The following is a 23,682-nucleotide window of genomic DNA, read 5'->3' on the forward strand; positions in this document are numbered from 1 at the left end:
TTAAAGCCACAGCCCATTTAAAGACTACCGGCCTCATTCTTCGTTTGTTTTTGACTCTGCTGCCTCATGGGCATCTTGAAGACGAAGGCCATGCCCTACTCATCTTTGCAGACCAGCGATCAGGTGATAAATATGTGATGAATGACTCAGAACTGTTGCAGAAAAATTATCGGTTTGAGACGATGACTATTTTCGCATTGCATTTTTTTTTAATCTAGGCATGGTCAAAACTTTGATTTAAAACCATTCTAGTGAGCCACCAAAATAAGAAAAGAAAAAGACAACAAGCAAGATGAGAATTGTGACCTAACTTGTTTTCTATGCTCTCTTTTACATGTGAAAGAAAGCATTAGCTAAAGAAAACAGTTTTGTCTTGCATTATTCATAAACTTATTATCATATGTGTGTCAGCGACAATACAGCACAAAAACAAAACTAACGTGACAATCCACTTTGTAAAATGAAACTTGTAAAAGCCAACCCACTATGCCTCGTCTCCATAAGGTACTGTTACTAGAGCACCAAACGTATTTAAAATTAACAAGGAAAAGCAGGGAATGGCACTGATGCTCCAAAAATCTATTTCCTCTTAGACAGCAGAGGTTGAAAAATGATTTCCCGACAAAACCAGCAACCCTCGAGAAGGAATTCATAACCCTAAGCTTTCTTAGGGTTAAATAAGCTCTCTTCATGTAACCGCAGCAAGTTTGACAGCAAAGAGCTCCTCTTTCCGCCCGGAGGAGTTAAACGTGTTGTGTTGGCTGTAGTTTCCCCGTCATCAAGCCACAGGCCTTTTTATCCCCTTTCAGGCTTCCTCTTTCCCCTTCTTTCTCCTTAGCCAAGGAAAAGTCAAGTACAAAGAGGAAAGAGTTGTAACCCTTGCATCCCACTTAGCTCCTCTGAGGTTTTGGTTACTCTTCCATCCCACTTAGCTCCTCTGAGGTTTTGGTAGCCCTTGCATCCTACTTAGCTCCTCTGCTTTTGGTAGCCCTTCCATCCCACTCGGCTCCTCTTAGGTTTTGGTGACCCTTCCATCCCATTAGCTCCTCTGTGTTTCTGGTGACCCTTCCATCCCACTCGGCTCCTCTGAGATTTCGGTGACCCTTGCATCCATTAGCTCCTCGGCGCTTTCGGGGACTTGGCCCCTTTCCCTCGCGGTCTTCCCCAGTGGGCCCGCCCCTCTCGGCACCCCGCCCTCCTCCGCCCCCCGTTCCCCGCCCCGCCGCGCCCCGCCCCGCCGCCTCCTACCGTGTGACACAGCCCGGTCCTCCGAGCGGCCGCGGCGCCGACACCGCCTCCCGGGGCCGCGGACTCGGCCTGCGCGGCCGCCTCTGCCGCAGTCATGGCTGCTGACGGCGTGGACGAGCGCTCGCCGCTGCTGTCCGCGTCCCACTCGGGGAGTGTCACTCCCACGGCGCCCCCGTACCTCCAGGACAGCAGCCCCCGAGGTAAGGCCGGCGTGCACCTCTCCACTTCACAGGGGAGAAGCCTCGGACGGTCAGTAGACCGCGGTTTCGGAGGCGGAGGCTGGGAAAGACGGAGGCTGGCGGTGCCCCTGACGCGGAGCCCGCCTGCCCGGGGGGCCCCGAGGGCTTTCTCGGGGTGTAGTTTGTGTGTGTGTGTGGAGTGTGTGTGTGTGTGTGTGTGTGTGTGTGTGTGGAGTGTGTGTGTGTGTTTCGCCCCTTCATCCCCAGCGGTATGGGATGTATGCGTGTGCACCCTGTCTTATCCACTGCTCTGTGTGTCTGTACTTCGCCACTTCTGACCCACGTACGGGATGTGACATGAATTTCCCAGGCTGGACTTTGCTGTTTCACAGCAGCTCTTGAACTGCATCTGGATGGTTTGGTGCAGATCTTCCGTAGTCATTCACAGTTCCTTTCGCGTGGCCGAGAAGCCGGGAGTACTGCTCAACCTTGGCGTCTGTCCTTGAAAGGGCTTAGTTTGAAAAATATGCATTTCCTACCATACTCCGTTCAATCAGGGAGTTGCCTTACCAAAAAGAATAGACGTTACTAATATATCTGAAACCTCTGCCCTTATTCCTCCTGCTTGTAAGGATTATGTGTTAGTTTGAGTGGTAAATGCAAAGGAATAGAAGGCAAGATGGAATATTTTTGATGCATATCTGAGACATTGAAATGGACTCAATAACATTGCATATTTCTCTTTCTCTTCTCAAGGTGGAATCAAGAAAGATTTGATGGCAGTAGGATCTGAAGAAAATGAGGGGGAATCTATTTAGCAAACTATTCAATTATTCCAGTAACTATCCTTGTTCTAAGCCTATAGTAGAAATAAGGCGGAGTCAGGAGTTAAAGATAACTGGAAAGCAGAGTCAGGGGTTATAGGAAACGGAAGGCTAGACTGAAACAACACTTAGACTAGTGAAAAGATTGGTAAAATATGGCTCTTGCAAATGTAGGTTGTGTATCTCTCTATTTTGGATAAATGTGAAAGGTTTAAGGAGGCACACGTTAATGCTTCTGAAAATGTGAGTGGATCATGTTTCTTGTAACACAACTTTTTCTAAGTTCAAGTCTGAAATTGGAGCAGCTGTAGAGCAGGTTGAACTTGTCCAGTATTTAAAATTCTGTTTAGCACTTTATAACTTTAGGCACAGCAATCTAGTTCTTAATCCACACCTAACAAGAAGCAGGACAAAGGAAAAAGATGTTTAGTTGTGAATAATTCAGTGTGATTGATGAGTTGAGAAATAAGGTGCTAATGGTACAGATACTCACATATTGAAAACCCGCAAGTCATGTTTGTTGGCCAGCATTAAGGATGTGTTAGAGGACCACTTAGGAGAATTTCCTTTAATGGGCAAATTTGATGTTAATATATTTACTATTATCTAAATTTTATAGTCTCCATTAGGTTTAAACACTTATTAATGACTGTTTCAACTTCACCTGTTTCAAGTCACCTTTTTAAGACAAAATATTTGACAGTTTATTGAGAGACAGAGTTTATATTTAAGAAACTGTTTTATACCAGATTTTCATGCCTTCTATCTGGTATCTTTTTTTATTTTTAGTCAAATAATAGCTAAATTATCCCCAAAAAATGGTCATACTCATGGATCTGCTTGTAGACTTCTTTATCATTTGCCATGCAGTTGTTTAGTCTGATAAGACTTCTGAAATCTCACAATAAAGTAAAAGTTCCAGCTCAGTCACTAAGAAAATGAAGTTTTATTCCAGAAAACTTGTAACAACCAAAGAAATTCAATGTGTTATAAAACAAAATTCAACTGAGTAAATTTTTAAAGTCTTATTGGCTTCATTTATTGATTCATGAATCAGGCAGCCTCCCATCTAGCATATAGAAAGGAACTCCAAGGAGCTATCAGTACAAAGTTTAAAGACTGATATAGGCAAAAGGCAGTGGGACAGGGAAATTATACTAGCAAAAAGTGGATTGATTGTGGCAAGGTCTTTTCTTTAGAGGATGGCAGGTCTCTATCAGGCAGGTTGTCTCACTAGTGCTGATCAGGAGAATCTTGATTGATTAGGTTAACATTCCATTTCTGGGAGAAGCATGAAAGGTGAAAGTGAAGTTACTCAGCCGTGTCCAACTCTTTTTGATCCCATGGACTGTAACCTACCAGGCTCCTCCGACCATGGGATTTTCCAGGTAAGAGTGAGTTGCCATTTCCTTCTCCAGGGAGTCTTCCTGACCCAGGGATTGAACCCAGGTCTGCATAAGTGATTCCAATTCGGGCTTGTTGTCTTGTTCTTAACAATTGACTTAGCCAAACGCTCTTTTCACCTATTGTAGAATTTTTTTCTTAACTGGTCATTGAGACAGGTTAGATAATTAGAAACACTAATTTCATATGGCATAATACCCAGGAAGCAAGAAGCGTAAATGATAAGTAAAAGGCTTTTTTTTTTTTTTTTGCATTTTTGGAAAAATATTTTTTCTTAATAAATAACAAATAAGAATATTGATAAATATTTTGAGAAATACATAGGATCTGATTCTAGAAGACCAGTGCTTGTCACTCATTCAGTAATTCATTGGTCAGGACAATGTGCTAGAGATTGCTCTAGGTAAACAAAACTAACCAAATTCATGCCCTCATGGAATCCACATTGTAATGAGGAGAAAGAATAAGTAAAAACATGGTTGAATCATTTCAGATTGCAAGAAACAGTCTTTCACTAGACCAAATATCTTCAGCAGTTGACATCAATTAGAGTTGAGAGGCTTGGGATTCAAAAGACCAGAAATAAAACGTACTTTTTGATAAAGAACTTTGGCTTATGATAATTACCATCTATAACTATCCAGACTTAAAAAAAAACTTTTGTAGAAGTGGTTAAAAGCCATAACTAGCGAATATTACAGCTACTAACCACTTCTACAAAAAACATTTTTAAAGTCTGGGTAATTATAGGTGGGTTAATAGCCATAACTAGTGAATAAAATTTGGACTTCCCTGGTGGCTCAGATGGTAAAGGCTCTGCTTGCAATGCAGGAGACCTGAGTTTGATTCCTAGAGGAAGGCATGGCAATGCACCCCAATATTCTTGCCTGGAGAATCCCCATGGACAGAGGAGCCTGGTGGGCTACAGTCCATGGGGTCACAAAGAGTTGGACACAGCTGAATGACTAAGCACAGTGAATATTTCCTCCAATTCAACCTTTCACCATTTGTGTAACTTTCTAAGAACAGGGATGTGAGATCCCACCAGAAGATGATATATTTCATTTCAAATAGAAACTTGATAGAATGTTTATTTATAGACAAGTTATGGCTCAGATGGTAAAGAATCTGCCTGCAATGCAGGAGACCCAGGTTCAATCCTTGGGTCAGGAAGATCCTCTGGAGAAGGGAGTGGCTACCCATTGCAGTATTATTGCCAGGAGAATTCCCTGGACAGAGGAGCTGGCAGGCTACAGTCCACGGGGTCACAAAAAGTCAGACATGACTGAGCGACTGACACTTTAACTTTTTTATGGATAACATAGTGAGAGTCAGTTAGTATTTGTGTCTTGTTTCATCTGTGTATCGAATCCCCCTGGGTTTCTGAGTAGAATGCTTCTAGTGGTCTTTGCTATCAGTACTGGATTCCGGTGTAGAGTAGGAAATCACCTCTCCATTTGGTATACTTTTCTGCTTTTTTTAAATCATAGAAATTAGAATCAAAGAGTTTTAGCCTCATTTGAAAGGAGATTAGAAAAATACCACAAAACTTATTCAGTTTAGCTATATTTACTTGCTTTCTTTATACATCTGCTAATTTTATAGGTAGGATGTAGCAAATGAATATGACATCTAAATTCATGAGATGTCATCTGTGAAAAATGGTTTATATTTGGGTTGTCTAACTATTTATGCATTGAATATGGGAATGTGATTATCTACTTCACTATAATTCTGTAGGGAAAAGGGTACTTTGTTATACAGACATATTTCATTTGTTTAGTTTATTTCTGTTTATTCAGAAAATAAAACTGGAATACTAGCCAGGCTCTGTGGTAAGAAAGGGAAAACAGACATGGCTCTTCTTCCAGGTTAGTGGGGGATATTGAGACAAAAATTACATAGTCATTCAGACAAATACAAAGTGCAGTGGGGAAGAGGACGGTGCTAAAAATATATCCCATGCCCTGAGAGTATAGAAGATATCATGAAAAGATTTAGCCTGGTTAGGAAAATCAGGAAAGGCTTTCGTCAGACTTGATTTAGGTATGAAAGCTGAACAGTAGTTAATTTGGCAAACTGGGGATCAAAAGAACACTCTAAGCAAAAAGAAAAAAAAGAAAAAAAAAGGGTACGTGCAAAAGCCTTTAGCAGGATAGAGGATGGTGAGTACTGGGACCAGAGGGAAGGCCAGGGTGATAAAAGCGGAAACAGCAAGGTGAGATGAACTGCAGAATGGGAGTGGAGAGGGTGCTGTGGTTCGTGTTCTCCAAAGACTCTCCTTCCTCTCCTAAGAACTATGCTTTTTGATATTCAACTCCTAGAATAGTTCTTCTCCTTGAATCTGGACTGATATTGTGATAGTTTTTAGGCTACAGAATATAATAGAGGCCTGGATGACTGGAGACTAGGCCACAAGAGGTCTTCCAGCTTTTGCTTTGTTGTTGTTCAGAGGTTCATTTGTATCCGACTATCTGCAACCCCGTGGACTGCAGCTCACCAGGCCTCCCTGTCCTTCACCATCTCCTGGACTTTGCTCAGACTGATGTCCATTGAATCGGTGATGCCATCCAATCATCTCATCCTCTGGCATCCCCTTCTCCTCCTGCCCTCAATCTTTCCGAGCAGCAGGGTCTTTTCAAGTGAGTCAGTTCTTTGCATCAGGTGACCAAAGTATTGGAGTTTCAGCTTCAACATCAGTCCTTCCAATGAATATTCAGGGTTGATTTCCTTTAGGATTGACTCGGTTGATCTCTTTGCTGTCCAAGGGTCTCTCAAGAGTCTTCTCCTGCACCACAGTTCAAAAGCATCAATTCTTTGCTGTTCAGCCTTCTTTAGGGTCCAATTCTCACATCCATACATGCCTACAAGAAAAAGCATAGTTTTGACTGGATGGACTTTGGTCGGCAAAGTAATGTCCTTGCTACACTGTCTAGGTTTCTCATAGCTTATCTTCCAAGGAGCAAATATGTTTTAATTTCATGGCTGCAGTCATTGTCCACAGTGATTTTGGAGCCCAAGAAAGTAAAATCTGTCACTGTTTCCATTTTTTCTCCATCCATTAGCCAGGAACTATGGGCCTGGATGCCGTGATCTTAGTTTTCTGAATGTTGAGTTTTAAGCCAGCTTTTCACTCTACTCTTTCACTTTCATCAACAGGCTCTTTAGTTCCTCTTTGCTTTCTGCCATAAGGGTGGTATCATCTGCATATCTGAGGTTATTGATATTTCTTCCAACAATCTTGATTCTAGCTTAAGTCCCTGAAGTCCAGCATTTTGCATGATGTACTCTGCATATCAGTTAAATAAGCAGGCTGATACTATGCAGCCTTATTATACAGGAAAACAGAATGGGAAAGACTAGAGATCTCTTCAAGAAAATTAGAGATACCAAGGGAACATTTCATGCAAAGATGGGCTCGATAAAGGACAGAAATGGTATGGACCTAACAGAAGCAGAAGATATTAAGAAGAGGTGGCAAGAATACACAGAAGAACTGTACAAAAAAAGAGCTTCATGACCCAGATAATCACGATGGTGTGATCACTCACCTAGAGCCAGACATCCTGGACTGTGAAGTCAAGTGGGCCTTATAAAGCATCACTACGAACAAAGCTAGTGGAGGTGATGGAATTCCAGTTGAGCTATTTCAAATCCTGAAAGTGATGCTGTGAAAGTGCTGCACTCAGTATGCCAGCAAATTTGGGAAACAGCAAAAGGTCAGTTTTCATTCCAATCTCAAAGGAAGGCAATGCCAAAGAATGCTCAAACTACTGCACAATTGCTCTCATCTCACATGCTAGTAAAGTAATGCTCAACATTATCCAAGCCAGGCTTCAGCAATATGTGAACCGTGAACTTCCAGATGTTCAAGCTGGTTTTAGAGAAGGCAGAGGAACCAGAGATCAAATTGCCAACATCTGCTGAATCATCGAAAAAGCAAGAGAGTTCCAGAAAAACATCTACTTCTGCTTTATTGACTATGCCAAAGCCTTTGACTGTGTGGATCACAATCAACTGTGGAAAATTCTGAAAGAGATGGGAATACCAGACTACCTGACCTGCCTTCTGAGAAACCTATATGCAGGTCAAGAAGCAATAGTTAGAACTGGACATGGAACAACAGACTGGTTCCAAATAGGAAAAGGAGTACGTCAAGGCTGTCTATTGTCACCCTGCTTATTTAACTTCTATGCAGAGTACATCATGAGAAACGCTGAGCTGGAAGAAGCACACGCTGGAATCAAGATTGCTGGGAGAAATATCAATAACCTCAGATATGTAGATGACACCACCCTTATGGCAGAAAGTGAAGAGGAACTAAAAAGCCTCTTGATGAAAGTAAAAGAGGAGAAAAAGTTGGCTTAAAGCTCAACATTCAGAAAACTAAGATCATGGCATCTGGTCCCATCACTTCACGGGAAATAGATGGGGGAAACAGTGGAAACAGTGTCAGACTTTATTTTGGGGGGCTCCCAAATCACTGCAGATGGTGATTGCAGCCATGAAATTAAAAGACACTCCTCAGAAGGAAAGTTAAGACCAACATAGATAGCATATTGAAAAATAGAGACATTACTTTGCCAACAAAGTTCCATCTAATCAAGGCTATGGTTTTTCCTGTGGTCATGTATGGATGTGAGAGTTGGACTGTGAAGAAGGCTGAGCACCGAAGAATTGATGCTTTTGAACTGTGGTGTTGGAGAAGACTCTTGTGAGTCCCTTGGACTGCAAGGAGATCCAGCCAGTCCATTCTGAAGGAGATCAACCCTGGGATTTCTTTGGAATGAATGATGCTAAAGTTGAAGCTCCAGTATTTTGGCCACCTCATGTGAAGAGTTGACTCATTGGAAAAGACTCTGATGCTGGCAGGGATTGGGGGCAGGAGGAGAAGGGAATGACAGAGGATGAGATGGCTGGATGGCATCACCGACTTGATGGACATGAGTCTGAGTGAACTCCGGGAGTTGGTGATGGACAGGGAGGCGTGGCGTGCTGCGATTCATGGGGGTCGCAAAGAGTCGGACACGACTGAGCGACTGACCTAAACTGAATTGATTATACAGCCTTGATGTACTGCTTTCCCAATTTTGAATCAGTCTGTTGTCCATGTCCAGTTCTAACTATTGCTTCCTTGAGTTGCATACAGGTTTCTCCAAAGGCAGGTAAGGTGGTCTGGTACTCCCATCTCTTTAAGAATTTTCCAGTTTGTTGTGATCCACACAGTCAAAGACTTTAGTGTAGTCAATGAAGCAGAAATAGATGTTTTTCTGGAACTCTCTTGCTTTTTCTATGATCCATGGATGTTGGCAATTTGATCTCTGGTTCCTCTGCCTTTTCTAAATCCAGCCTGTACATCTGGAAGTTCTTGGTTCATATACAGGTAATGTCAGGCTTGAAGGATTTTGAGCATTACCTTGATAGCGTGTGAATTGAGTGCAATTGCATGGTAGTTTGAACATTTTTTGGCATTGCCCTTCTTTGTGATTAGAATTAAATCTGACCCTTTCCAGTCCTGTGGCCACTGATGAGTTTTCCAAGTTTGCTGGCACATTGAGTGTAGCACTTTAACAGCATCATCTTTTAGAATTTGAAATAGCTCTACTAGCTTTGTTCATAGTAGTGCTTTTGAAGGCCCACTTGACTTCACACTCCAGGATGCCTATGGCTCTAGGTGAGTGACCACACTATCATGGTTATCTGGGTCATTAAAACCTTTTTTGTATAGTTATTCTGAGTATTCTTGCTACGTCTTCTTAAACTCTTCTGCTTCTGTTAGGTCCATGCTACTTCTCTTCTTTATTGTGCCCATCTTTGCATGAAATATTCCCTTGATATCTCTAATTTTCTTGAAGAGATCTCTAGTCTTTCCCATTCAATTGTTTTCCTCTATATCTTTGCATTGTTCACTTAGGAAGACTATCTTTCCTTGCTATTCTTTGGAACTCTGCATTCAGATGGGTATATCTTTTCTTTTCTCCTTTGCGTTTTGTTTCTCTACTTTTCTCAGCTATATATAGGGCCTTCTCAGACAACCATTTTGCCTTTTTGCGTTTCTTTTTCTTGGGGATGGTTTTTATCACCACCTCCTGTACAATGTTACGAACCTCTGTCCATAGTTCTTCTGACACACTGTCTATCAGATCTGATCCCTTGAACCTATTTGCCACATCCACTGTATAAGGGATTTGACTTAGTTCATGACTTAATTGCCTAGTCGTTTTCCCTACTTTCTTCAATTTAAGTCTAAATTTGGCAATAAGGACTTCATGATCTGAGCTACAGTCAGCTCCTGGTTTTTTTGCTGACTCTATAGAGATTCTCATCTTCAGCTACAAAGAATATAATCAATCAGATTTTTATATTGACCACCTGGTGATGTCCATGTGTAGTCTTCTCTTGTGTTGTTGGAAGAGGGTGTTTGCTGTGACGAGTGTTTTCTTGGCAAAACTCTGTTAGCCTTCGCCCTGCTTCATTCTGTACTCCAAGGCCAAACTTGCCTGTTACTCCAGGTATCTCTTAACTCCCTGCTTTTTCATTCTAGTCCCTGGTGTTTCAAAGGACATTTTTTTTCCCTGTTAGTTCTAAAATGTGCTGTAGGTCTTCATAGAACCATTCAACTTCAGCTTCAGCTTCATTAGTGGTTCAGGCATAGACTTGGATTACTGTGATGTTGAGTTTTTTACCTTGGATATGAACTGAAATCATACTGTCACTTTTGAGTTTGGACCCAAGTACTGCATTTAGAGTCTTTTGTTGCCTATGAGGGATACTCCATGTCTTTTAAGGGGTTCTTGCCCATGGTCATAGATATAACAATCATCTGAATTAAATTCTCCCATTCCAGTTCATTTTAGTTAACTGATTTAAAAGAAGTCAGTGTTCACTGTTGCCATCTCCTGTTTGACCACTTCCAATTTACCTTGATTCATGGATCTAACATTTCAGTTCCTATGCAATATTGTTTGTTATGGCATCAGAGTTTACTTTCACTACCAGACACATGTAAAAGTCGGCATTATTTCTGCTTTGGCTCAGACTCTTCATTCCTTCTGGAGATATTTCTTTGCTCTTCTCCTGTAGTGTTTGTTGTTCCGTCACTCAGTTGTATCCGACTCTTTGCAGCCCCACGGACTGCAGCTTGCCAGTCTTCCTGTCCTTCACCCTCTCCCGGAACTTGCTCAGACTCATGTCCATTGAGTCAGTGATACCATCCAACCATTTCATCCTCTATCGTCCCCTTTCTCCTCCTGCCTTCAGTCTTTCCCAGCGTCAGGATCTTTTCCAATGAGTCAGCTCTTCTCTTCAGGTGGCCAAAGTATTGGAGCTTCAGCTTCAGCATCGATCCTTCCAGTATTAAGGGTTGATTTCCTTTAGAATTGACTCATTTGGTATCCTTGCACTCTAAGGGACTCTCAAGAGTCTTCTCCAACACCACAGTTCAAAAGCAACAATTCTTCTGTGCTCAGCCTTCTTTATGGTCCAACTTTCACGTCCATGCATGACTACTGGAAAAATCATAGCTTCGACTATACAGACATTTGCCTTTAAAGTGATGTCTTTGCTTTGTAATACTCCATCTAGGTTTATCATAGCTTTTCTTCCAAGGAGCAAGTGTCTTTTATTCTCATGGCTGCAGTCACCGACCACAGTGATTTTGGAGTCCAAGAAAATAGTCTGTTTCTGTTTTTTCCCCATCTATTTGCCATGAAGTGATGGGACTGGATGCCATGATGATAACTTGGACTCAGGTAGTGGTAGAGGTGGAGAGATAAGAAGACATTAGGAATTACTGACTTGGGGCTGATGATAGATTAAATGTAGGAATGAGAAGGAAGTGTCAGGCTATTTCCTAGAACTCTGGCTTGTACAGCCTGGTATGATTGCTTACACTGAGACATAGAGAACACCAGAAGAGGACCAAGTTTTGAAGAAGGCAAATCATGAGCTTAGTTTTAGACATGATGTATTTAAGGTACTTTCCAATATCCAAAAAGAGATGTCAGATAGGCAATTGGAGCTAGGGGTACAGGGCTAATAATGAGGACTGGGCTGAAAATATAAAGTTGTGTTACATATTGGTGATAGCCAAATACATGGATCTCGATTTAGAATTGCCCAGATCCACACCAGTGTGCCACGGGTTGTGATGAGATAGAACATACATGTGTTAAGATGTTAATTATCCTCTATCCGTGGAGTAGCAGAAGCCTTTAGGCCAGTGGCCTCCAGCTCTGAGTATCTATACAAAGATTATCATTTTCTCTGTGTACCAAAATGTTGAAAAGTTGGAAGCTTTATATGAGCCCACTTAGAGAGAAAGAACAACATGAGAAGAGGAGAGAGCCTTGGACAAAGCTTTGAGGAACTCCCACATTCAATGTCCAGTTACATTAAGATGAACCTGCAAAAAGGCTGATAAGTTTCTTCCAGTGATGTAGGGTGAAAACCAGGAGACTGTACTATTATAGAATCAAGGAGAAGAAAACACTTCAAAAAGGAAATGATCAAACATGTCAAAAGCTACAAGAAAGAACAGATATAATCTAAATTCAAATGAATTTTTTTTTAATTTTTTTTTATTTTTATTTTATTTTACAATACTGTATTGGTTTTGCCATACATTGACATGAATCCACCACGGGTATACATGTGTTCCCAAACATGAACCCCCCTCCCACCTCCCTCCCCATAACATCTCTCTGGGTCATCTCCGTGCACCAGCTCCAAGCATGCTGTATCCTGCGTCGGACATAGACTGGCGATTCGATTCTTACATGATCGTATACATGTTACAATGCCATTCTCCCAAATCATCCCACCGTCTCCCTCTCCCTCTGAGTTCAAAAGTCTGTTATACACATCTGTGTCTTTTTTGCTGTCTTGCATACAGGGTCGTCATTGCCATCTTTCCAAATTCCATATATATGTTTTAGTATACTGTATTGGTGTTTTTCTTTCTGGCTTACTTCACTCTGTATAATCGGCTCTAGTTTCATCCATCTCATCAGAACTGATTCAAATGTATTCTTTTTAACGGCTGAGTAATACTCCATTGTGTATATGTACCACAGCTTTCTTATCCATTCATCTGCTGATGGACATCTAGGTTGTTTCCATGTCCTGGCTATTATAAACAGTGCTGTGATGAACACTGGGGTACATGTGTCTCTTTCAATTCTGGTTTCCTTGGTGTGTATGCCCAGCAGTGGGATTGCTGGGTCATAAGGCAGTTCTATTTGCAATTTTTTAAGGAAACTCCACACTGTTCTCCAAAGTGGCTGTACTAGTTTGCATTCCCACCAACAGTGTAGGAGGGTTCCCTTTTCTCCACACCCTCCCCAGCATTTATTGCTTGCAGATTTTTGGATCGCAGACATTCTGACTGGTGTGAAGTGGTACCTCATTGTGGTTTTGATTTGCATTTCTCTAATAATGAGTGATGTTGAGCATCTTTTCATGTGTTTGTTAGCCATCTGTATGCCTTCTTTGGAGAAATGTCTATTTAGTTCTTTGGCCCATTTTTTGATTGGGTCGTTTATTTTTCTGGAATTGAGCTGCATAAGTTGCTTGTATATTTTTGAGATTAGTTGTTTGTCAGTTGCTTCATTTGCTATTATTTTCTCCCATTCTGAAGGCTGTCTTTTCACCTTGCTTATATTTTCCTTTGTTGTGCAGAAGCTTTTAATTTTAATTAGATCCCATTTGTTTATTTTTGCTTTTATTTCCAGAATTCTGGGAGGTGGATCATAGAGGATCCTGCTGTGATTTATGTCGGATAGTGTTTTGCCTATATTCTCCTTTAGGAGTTTTATAGTTTCTGGTCTTACATTTAGATCTTTAATCCATTTTGAGTTTATTTTTGTGTGTGGTGTTAGAAAGTGATCTAGTTTCATTCTTTTACAAGTGGTTGACCAGTTTTCCCAGCACCACTTGTTAAAGAGATTGTCTTTACTCCATTGTATATTCTTGCCTCCTTTGTCAAAGATAAGGTGTCCATATGTGTGTGGATTTATCTCTGGGCTTTCTATTTTGTTCCATTGATCTATATGTCTGTCTTTGTGCCAGTACCATACTGTCTTGATGACTGTGGCTTTGTAGTAGAGCCTGAAGTCAGGCAAGTTGATTCCTCCAGTTCCATTCTTCTTTCTCAAGATTGCTTTGGCTATTCGAGGTTTTTTGTATTTCCATACAAATCTTGAAATTATTTGTTCTAGTTCTGTGAAAAATATGGCTGGTAGCTTGATAGGGATTGCATTGAATCTGTAGATTGCTTTGGGTAGTATGCTCATTTTCACTATATTGATTCTTCTGATCCATGAACATGGTATATTTCTCCATCTATTAGTGTCCTCTTTGATTTCTTTCACCAGTGTTTTATAGTTTTCTATATATAGGTCTTTAGTTTCTTTAGGTAGATATATTCCTAAGCATTTTATTCTTTTTGTTGCAATGGTGAATGGAATTGTTTCCTTAATTTCTTTTTCTACTTTCTCATTATTAGTGTATAGGAATGCAAGGGATTTGTGTGTGTTGATTTTATATCCTGCAACTTTACTATATTCATTGATGAGCTCTAGTAATTTTCTGGTGGCGTCTTTAGGGTTTTCTATGTAGAGGATCATGTCGTCTGCAAACAGTGAGAGTTTTACTTCTTCTTTTCCAATTTGGATTCCTTTTATTTCTTTTTCTGCTCTGATTGCTGTGGCCAAAACTTCCAGAACTATGTTGAATAGTAGTGGTGAAAGTGGGCACCCTTGTCTTGTTCCTGACTTTAGGGGAAATGCTTTCAGTTTTTCACCATTGAGGATAATGTTTGCTGTGGGTTTGTCATATATAGCTTTTATTATGTTGAGGTATGTTCCTTCTATTCCTGCTTTCTGGAGAGTTTTTATCATAAATGGATGTTGAATTTTGTCAAAGGCCTTCTCTGCATCTATTGAGATAATCATATGGTTTTTATTTTTCAATTTGTTAATGTGGTGAATTACATTGATTGATTTGCAGATATTGAAGAATCCTTGCATCCCTGGGATAAAGCCCACTTGGTCATGGTGTATGATCTTTTTAATGTGTTGTTGGATTCTGATTGCTAGAATTTTGTTGAGGATTTTTGCATCTATGTTCATCAGTGATATTGGCCTGTAGTTTTCTTTTTTTGTGACATCTTTGTCAGGTTTTGGTATTAGGGTGATGGTGGCCTCATAGAATGAGTTTGGAAGTTTACCTTCCTCTGCAATTTTCTGGAAGAGTTTGAGTAGGATAGGTGTTAGCTCTTCTCTAAATTTTTGGTAGAATTCAGCTGTGAAGCCGTCTGGACCTGGGCTTTTGTTTGCTGGAAGATTTCTGATTACAGTTTCAATTTCCGTGCTTGTGATGGGTCTGTTAAGATTTTCTATTTCTTCCTGGTTCAGTTTTGGAAAGTTGTACTTTTCTAAGAATTTGTCCATTTCTTCCACGTTGTCCATTTTATTGGCATATAACTGCTGATAGTAGTCTCTTATGATCCTTTGTATTTCTGTGTTGTCTGTTGTGATCTCTCCATTTTCATTTCTAATTTTATTGCTTTGATTTTTCTCCCTTTGTTTCTTGATGAGTCTGGCTAATGGTTTGTCAATTTTATTTATCCTTTCAAAGGATCAGTTTTTGGCTTTGTTGATTTTTGCTCTGGTCTCTTTTGTTTCTTTTGCATTTATTTCTGCCCTAATTTTTAAGATTTCTTTCCTTCTACTAACTCTGGGATTCTCCAATTCTTCCTTTTCTAGTTGCTTTAGGTGTAGAGTTAGGTTATTTATTTGACTTTTTTCTTGTTTCTTGAGGTATGCCTGTATTGCTATGAACTTTCCTCTTAGCACTGCTTTTATAGTGTCCCACAGGTTTTGGGTTGTTGTGTTTTCATTTTCATTCATTTCTATGCATATTTTGACTTCTTTTTTGATTTCCTCTGTGATTTGTTGGTTATTCAGAAGTGTGTTGTTCAACCTCCATATGTTGGAATTTTTAATAGTTTTTCTCCTGTAATTGAGATCTAATCTTAATGCATTATGGTCAGAAAAGATGCTTGGAATGATTTCGATTTTTTTGAATTTATCAAGTTTAGATTTATGGCCCAGGATGTGATCTATCCTGGAGAATGTTCCATGAGCACTTGAGAAAAAGGTGAAATTCATTGTTTTGGGGTGAAATGTCCTATAGATATCAATTAGGTCTAACTGGTCTAATGTATCATTTAAAGTTTGCGTTTCTTTGTTGATTTTCTGTTTAGTTGATCTGTCCATAGGTGTGAGTGGGGTATTAAAGTCTCCCACTATTATTGTGTTATTGTTGATTTCCCCTTTCATACTTGTTAGCATTTGTCTTACATATTGCGGTGCTCCTATATTGGGTGCATATATATTTATAATTGTTATATCTTCTTCTTGGATTGATCCTTTGATCATTATGTAGTGGCCTTCTTTGTCTCTTTTCACAGCCTTTGTTTTAAAGTCTGTTTTATCGGATATGAGTATTGCCACTCCTGCTTTCTTTTGGTCTCTATTTGCATGGTATATCTTTTTCCAGCCCTTCACTTTCAGTCTGTATGTGTCTCTTGTTTTGAGGTGGGTCTCTTGTAAGCAGCATATAGAGGGGTCTTGTTTTTGTATCCATTCGGCCAGTCTTTGTCTTTTGGTTGGGGCATTCAACCCATTTACGTTTAAGGTAATTATTGATAAGTATGATCCTGTTACCATTTACTTTATTGTTTTGGGTTTGGGTTTATACACCCTTTTTGTGTTTCCTGTCTAGAGAATATCCTTTAGAATTTGTTGGAGAGCTGGTTTGGTGGTGCTGAATTCTCTCAGCTTTTGCTTGTCTGTAAAGCTTTTGATTTCTCCTTCATATTTGAATGAGATCCTTGCTGGGTACAGTAATCTGGGCTGTAGGTTATTTACTTTCATCACTTTGAGTATGTCTTGCCATTCCCTCCTGGCCTGAAGAGTTTCTATTGAAAGATCAGCTGTTATCCTTATGGGAATCCCCTTGTGTGTTATTTGTTGTTTTTCCCTTGCTGCTTTTAATATATGTTCTTTGTATTTGATCTTTGTTAATTTGATTAATATGTGTCTTGGGGTGTTTCGCCTTGGGTTTATCCTATTTGGAACTCTCTGTGTTTCTTGGACTTGGGTGATTATTTCCTTCCCCATTTTAGGGAAGTTTTCAACTATTATCTCCTCAAGGATTTTCTCATGGTCTTTCTTTTTGTCTTCTTCTTCTGGGACTCCTATAATTCGAATGTTGGAGTGTTTCACGTTGTCCTGGAGGTCTCTGAGATTGTCCTCATTTCTTTTAATTCGTTTTTCTTGTTTCCTCTCTGATTCATTTATTTCTACCATTCTATCTTCTATTTCACTAATCCTATCTTCTGCCTCCGTTATTCTGCTATTTGTTGCCTCCAGAGTGTTTCTGATCTCATTTATTGCATTATTCATTATATATTGACTCTTTTTTATTTCTTCTAGGTCCTTGTTAAACCTTTCTTGCATCTTCTCAATCCTTGTCTTTAGGCTATTTATCTGTGATTCCATTTTGATTTCAAGATTTTGGATCATTTTCACTATCAATATTCGGAATTCCTTCTCAGGTAGATTCCCTACCTCTTCCTCTTTTGTTTGGTTTGGTGGGCAACTCTCCTGTTCCTTTACCTGCTGAGTATTCTTCTGTCTCTTCATCTTGATTATATTGCTGCGTTTGGGGTGGCCTTTTTATATTCTGGTAATTTGTGGAGTTCTCTTTATTATGGAGCTTCCTCACTGTGGGTGGGGTTGTATCAGTGGCTTGTCTAGGTTTCCTGGTTAGGGAGGCTTGTGTTGGAGTTCTGGTGGGTGGAGCTGGGTTTCTTCTCTCTGGAGTGCAGTGGAGTGACCAGTAATGGGTTATGAGACGTCAAAGGTTTTGGAGTAACTTTGAGCTGCCTGTATATTGAAGCTCAGGGGAGTGTTCCTGTGTTGCTGGAGAATTTGTGTGGTATGTCTTGTTCTGGAACTTGTTGGTCCTTGGGTGGAGCTTGGTTTCAGTGTAGGTATGGAGGCATTTGATGAGCTCCTATTGCTTAATATTCCCTGAATTCAGGAGTTCTCTGATGTTTTCAGGCTTTGGACTTAAGCCTCCTGCTTCTGGTTTTCAGTTTTATTTTTACAGTAGCCTCTAGACTTCTCCATCTATACAGCACCGATGATAAAACATCTAGGTTAAAGATGAAAAGTTTCTCCACATTGAGAGACACTCAGAGAGGTTCCCTGTTTTTGAACACAATGGTCTGCTTTTCTGGTTGCCTGATGTCCTCTCCCAGCCTACAGAAGTTGTTTTGTGGAGTTTGCTCAGTGTTGAAATGTTCTTTTGAGGAATTTGTGAGGGAGAAAGTGGTCTTCCCGTCCTATTCCTCCGCCATCTTAGGACCGCCTTCCTCAAATGAATTTAATGTCATGAAAGTTATCAGTGACCTTGTTGAGAATTGTTTAGATATGTTTATATGCAAATCCTTTTTAAAAGAACTGAAGAACTGTTCATTCCCATCTAATGTAATATGCTAATGTACATTTGTTTTAATTGTAAAATTACCTCAAATCAACTTCAATAAAGAGGTTAATACTCCGTTATTGTGAAAACAAACTTAGATTACCTATGAAACATTTTAGAGGGCATTGACATTTTCTTTTCACCTTGTTTCACTTTAAAAAGTGTGTAAATTCACAGTTCCTTGAGGAAATGTTTTCAGTGACTAGAAAATAAATTGACTCCTGGTTGGAGAGATAAGTTATTTAATATGAGCCTTTGTACATCTTTCTTGGAAATTGTACAATAAGTAAGGTATATTTTTAGTAATTCTCTTATGTCCTCCCCCTTAAAAAATCTAAGTGAAAATGATTCCTCACTTTAACGTCTTTACAGTGGGGCAAAGTTTATTTCACTTAAAGCTACGTCCTATACTAGGTTAGAGTTTCACTAGACGCTATAGAGTGCCTTGATTCAGGCTGGTATAAGAGAATACCATAGACTGGATGGCTTAAACAGCAAACATTTATTTCTCACAGTTCTGGAGTCTGGGAAGTCCAGGGTGGAGGATCCAACAGATTTGGTGTCTAGCAAGAGCTCTCTTCTGGGTTGCAGACCCCGACCTCTCCTTGTATCCTCACGTGGTGGAAAGAGGGCAAGAGAGCTCTCTTGGGTTCTTTTCAGAAGAACATCAGTCTCAGTCATGAGATCTCCATTCTCATGACCTAATTATCTCCATCATATTGGAGAGGGGTAGGATCCAACATATGAATGGTGAGGGGACCAAGACATTCAGTCCGTTGCACTGAGCTTGCATTCTTTAATCTCTTGGGACAGTCTTAAACTTCTGAACCTCCTTGCATCCTTGTAGAGTTTAAGGTTGGCTGTGGATTGGCAGAAACAGATAATGTCGACCCAGAGACCTACACTTACCTCCTGTAAGATTAAATTAAATTCTCATTTTATTTGCCAAGGTTTCTGAAAACCCACCAGAAACCAGTTGTCACAATGAGGGGAAATAGATGCAGCATATTTGAAAGCAGCTACCTGAAGCTCCCAGTGAGGGTGTGTACCTGCTGTGATACTGAGAAGGTAGGAAAGCTTGATTTTGTGCTGTGCTGAAGCTCATCCTCTATTTAAGGAGATTTTTTTCCAAATAATTCTTTTTTTTTTTTTTTTACTGAAATATAGTTGATTTACAATGTTGTTTCAGGTGTATAGCCAAGTGATTCAGTTTTATCTATCTATCTATCTATATATATATATAATTTTAAAATTCTTCTCCATTATAATTTGTTAACAAGATATTGAATATAGTTCCCTGTGCTCTGGTTGTACAAAACAGTTCTTGAATCAAAATCTGCTTCACTGAGGCCATATCCTTATGAAGGGAAAATGGAGCCCAAACATTACTGAAGTATATCTTCTTCCAGTTTTCCAATATTCTGGCAAGCCTGTTTCCTATTATAATCCTTTTCTGTTATAATCCTATTCAGCAGGCTCCAAGATTCTTTTATTCTATTTTATAATGCCCGCATAGCCTCCTGGCTCTGCCAAATATCTTGAAAACATTAATCAAGGAATATTTCATTCAACCATTTCAAATATTTGAGCACCTGTTGCACTGATCCAGATGACAAGGAGCTTACATTTCAGCGAAAGATGCCTTTGCTAAGCTTTACAGTTCCAGAAACTGAAGAGAATTAAGCATCGTGAGGATAGTTAACTTGGCCGTGTGGGGAGTATTTCAGGCAGTGTGTTCAGAAAAGTTATCTCGGAGATGACCATTGCTCAGACACCTGAAAAAGAAGTTGAAATCAGTCGTTGGAAGGTTAAGGGAGGAGTGTGTCAGGCAGCTGGAACAACAGGCACAAAACATGCTGTTTTAAAACAGAGGACAGTTGTTCAGAGTGTAGTGACTTGGGGGAAGTATGGTAGAAAGTGTTACAGGTCTAGGCTAGGATAGACCAGAAGAGCTTTGTTGATGAAAAAATGCACAAAGTGAAAGTTATGAGTTAAGCTTTATTTGGGGCTAAATGGGGAATATAGCCTGGGAGACAGCTTCTCAGATAGCCCTGAGGAACTGCTCCAGAGAGGTAAGGAAGCGGTCAACATATATGTGATTTTAGTGAAAGGGATATGCGTGCAACGAAGCACTCATTTTGGCAGAATGTTGCTGCTAGTCATGAGGAGCAGAAGTCTCTCCATGAATGATTTTAGTGTTTTTCTAGATATGAGAAGATGCTAAGGACTTTCCCTAGTGTCTCAGTGGTAAAGGATCTGCCTTGCAATACAGCAGGCACAGGTTCAGTCCCTGGGCCAGGAAGATCCCCCATGCAGGGAAGATCCCACATGCAGGGAAGATCCCACATGTCTTGGAGCAACTCAGCCCATGCGCCACAACTATTGAGCGTCTGCTCTAGAGCCTAGGCCCCACAGCTGCTGAAGCCTGTGCCCCCACAGTCCATGTTTCACAACAAGAGGAGCCACCACAGCGAGAAGCCCCTCACAGCGACTAGAGGGTAGCACCCATTTGCCGCAACTAGAGCAACGAAGACGCAGCACAGTCAAAAAAGAAAAATAAATGAAATCAATAAAGTCATCTGTTTAAAAAAAAAGAAGATGCAAGAAATTGGGCTTGTAAAATCTTCTCCTCGAATATCTACCTCTCTGAAGGCCTGTTCTGCCAGTTTTTCCCCCAAACGCAGAATGCCTCATTCCTGATCACCTCCCTGACCTCCTTTCAGGGTGTGCTGAAGGTCAGCAACTACAGGGGCTAGGACTTCATCCTAGGTTTCATGGCAGCTTTGTTGGCCACCATCAGAGACGGGACTGTGTGCTCAGGGTAACAGGAGCCATGGAAATTTTGAAGCAAATGAGAGACATGAAATGTGAAATGTTTTACCTTTAAGTAGATCATCCTGGTTGATGTTTAGAGAATGAATTATTGGGCGGGGTGGGGGGAGGAGGAATGAGAAGAGGCTAATACGACATGAAACTAATCAGGAGGCTGTTGGAGTGAAATAGGCAAGAGGTAATGGTGCTCTGAACCAAGGTAGAGGTGATGGAAGCAGTATAATATGGTTAGATTCAAGACATATTTTAAGCAAAGAGTAGCAGGACTTGGTGAAGGATTGAATCGGCGGAAAGAAAGGAATCACACATTTCCAAACCTGAGCTAAATAGCTAGGTGAAAAATGTACTTTTTCTCTAAAGTGGGAAAACTGGAAGAGTTTGGTGTGTGGAAGGGGATGAGAAGAAAGGACAGTGGAAATAAATATTTTGTTTCAGACAAGTTGAATGTGAAATACCTTCAGTCATCATTCAATTGAAAATGTCCAGCATGCAGTTGGATATGCAAGTCTGGAATCTAGGGAGAGATCAGGCCTGAGAAATACATTTCATTCAACAGTTACCTATTAATGTATGGTAAGGCTTTGCTGTAGTGGGAGATGATACTTTCAGCTTCTAATTTATTCCCAAGGATTCTTCATACTCTTCAGAAATGTCAGACTTTTAGGATGCAGCATTCTGTTAAAATCTTGCAAGATTTGCCAGATGGATACAGATGTTAGATAGATATATACAGATGTTAGAGAGGAGACTCATAGCAGGATGTATGTTCACAACTATATTTCAGAGCAGTAAGCAACTGTCTGGGAAGTGATCAGTGGAAACCCTAAGCCTTCCACTTTGGAGGAAAGCAGACAACCCTGAATACAGCTTTATGCTCAGATGTTAGGAGTTTCCTTTTTATAAGGATGAAGAGATATTGTACAACCAAAGAATGACAACCCTTTAATCAATTTTAAAAGGGAATGCATTCTGCCCGCTACTCTGTTCTTTTGAGATAATTTCTACTTTTCTTTTTTTGAGGTTGGGTAGAGAGTGCATCAGAGTTTGTGTTGCTTTGGCATATCCCTACATTTTTTCCCTTTCCTATTATACAGTGAATTTCTTTTTCTCTAAAAGAATACAAATAAATATGTAAAAAATAAATGAAAAATATGTCTCCTCTTCCTGGTCTTCAGGTAAGTCCTTCAAGCATTGTGTAACTGAATCCCTGTGTAGCCTGAGATGATCTGCCACAGGATGTGCTGCTGCTACTGCTGCTAAGTCGCTTCAGTCGTGTCCGACTCTGTGCGACCCCATAGACGGCAGCCCACCAGGTTCCTCCGTCCCTGGGATTCTCCAGGCAAGAACACTGGATTGAGTTGCCGTTCCCTTCTCCAATGCTTGAAAGTGAAAAGTGAAAGTGAAGTCGCTCAGTTGTGTCCAACTCTTACCACCCCATGGACTGCAGCCTACCAGGCTCCTCCGTCCATGGGATTTGCCAGGCAAGAGTACTGGAGTGGGGTGCCATTGTCTTCGCCACCGGGTGTAGTTTGGCCTAAAGGGATCTGACACTTTTGAAATGTTTCAGCCAGTTAATAGCTGTGACCTCAGAGTAGTTACTTTACAACTCTAGGCCTCTGTTTCCCACTTGAGAAGGCGTAATATAGTGTGTTCCCTTTTGCTTTTGTATCTCATTGTTCTTGGTAAGGAATCTAGATATACGTAAGATAAAAATATTTATAACTTTAAAATATTGTCATTGTTCAGTTGCTCAGTCGTCTCCGACTCTTTGCGACCCCATGGACTGCAGCACACCAGGCCTCCCTGTCCATCACCATCTCCTGGAGCTTGCTCAAACTCATGTCCATTGAGTTGAGTCAGTGATGCCATCCAATCATCTCATCCTCTGTTGTCCCCTTCTCCTGGCTTCAGTCTTTCCCAGCATCAGGGTCTTTTCTAATGAGTCAGTTCTTCACATCAGGTGGTCAAAGCACTGGAGCTTCAGCTTCAGCATCAGTCCTTCCAGTAAATATTCAGGATTAATTTCCTTTAGAATTGACTGATTTGGTCTCCTTGCTGTCCAAGGGACTGGTTATTATCTTTGTTTTTACCTCAGTCTTTCACTTCCAATGTCCCTTTTTAACTTAAATTACTATTTCTTCCAGTATAGTTTTGAAAATTGCAAAGACAATATATTGAACATTAAGGGGTGTTACATAGCTCTTTTAAGCATCAGAAGCCCAACTAGCATGCAATATTTTTTCTTCTGTGGAAAGTATTTGTATGTGTCATATGACCATTATAGCATTTGATTCAAAGCATGTATTTCTAAAGGCAGTGGAAAAATCTCTTTTCCTCCTATGCTTTGTCAAGTTGAGATATTTAAGCTTTGCATATCCATAATACAAATTTAAAACCTGTATACAGAAAGCTGCTAATAGTTCAGCATCTAACAGGTGAAGTTTTAAAATTTCAGAGATTAAAGTGCTAAGATTCACCATCCACAGGAAAAGCAATACTTAGAAATGAAAGTGAACAGGTTTAAAATAAGAGACTTTCACAGCCACCTGAGTTGTTATTAATCCTAGAGCATAGGAATTTCCCAGAGAAGGAAATGGCAACCCACTCCAGTACTCTTGCCTGGAAAATTCCATGAATGG

The 23,682-nt window shown here is 40.3% G+C and overlaps 1 protein-coding gene across 1 annotated transcript in view; it reads left to right on the plus strand.

Annotated features, from left to right (window-relative positions):
• Nucleotides 1-1,326: 1,326 nt before the first annotated feature.
• The window catches only part of PIP4P2 (phosphatidylinositol-4,5-bisphosphate 4-phosphatase 2), a 75,934-nt gene continuing 53,578 nt past the window's right edge, over nucleotides 1,327-23,682 (plus strand). The window contains exon 1 of the mRNA XM_068983765.1: nucleotides 1,327-1,448. Within this exon, the coding sequence (XP_068839866.1) occupies nucleotides 1,343-1,448 (106 nt within the window). The 5' untranslated portion in view covers nucleotides 1,327-1,342. The remainder of the gene's footprint in view (nucleotides 1,449-23,682) is intronic.

Source organism: Capricornis sumatraensis, chromosome 11 (assembly GCF_032405125.1).
Source record: "Capricornis sumatraensis isolate serow.1 chromosome 11, serow.2, whole genome shotgun sequence".
In the NCBI taxonomy this organism is placed as follows: domain Eukaryota; kingdom Metazoa; phylum Chordata; class Mammalia; order Artiodactyla; family Bovidae; genus Capricornis; species Capricornis sumatraensis.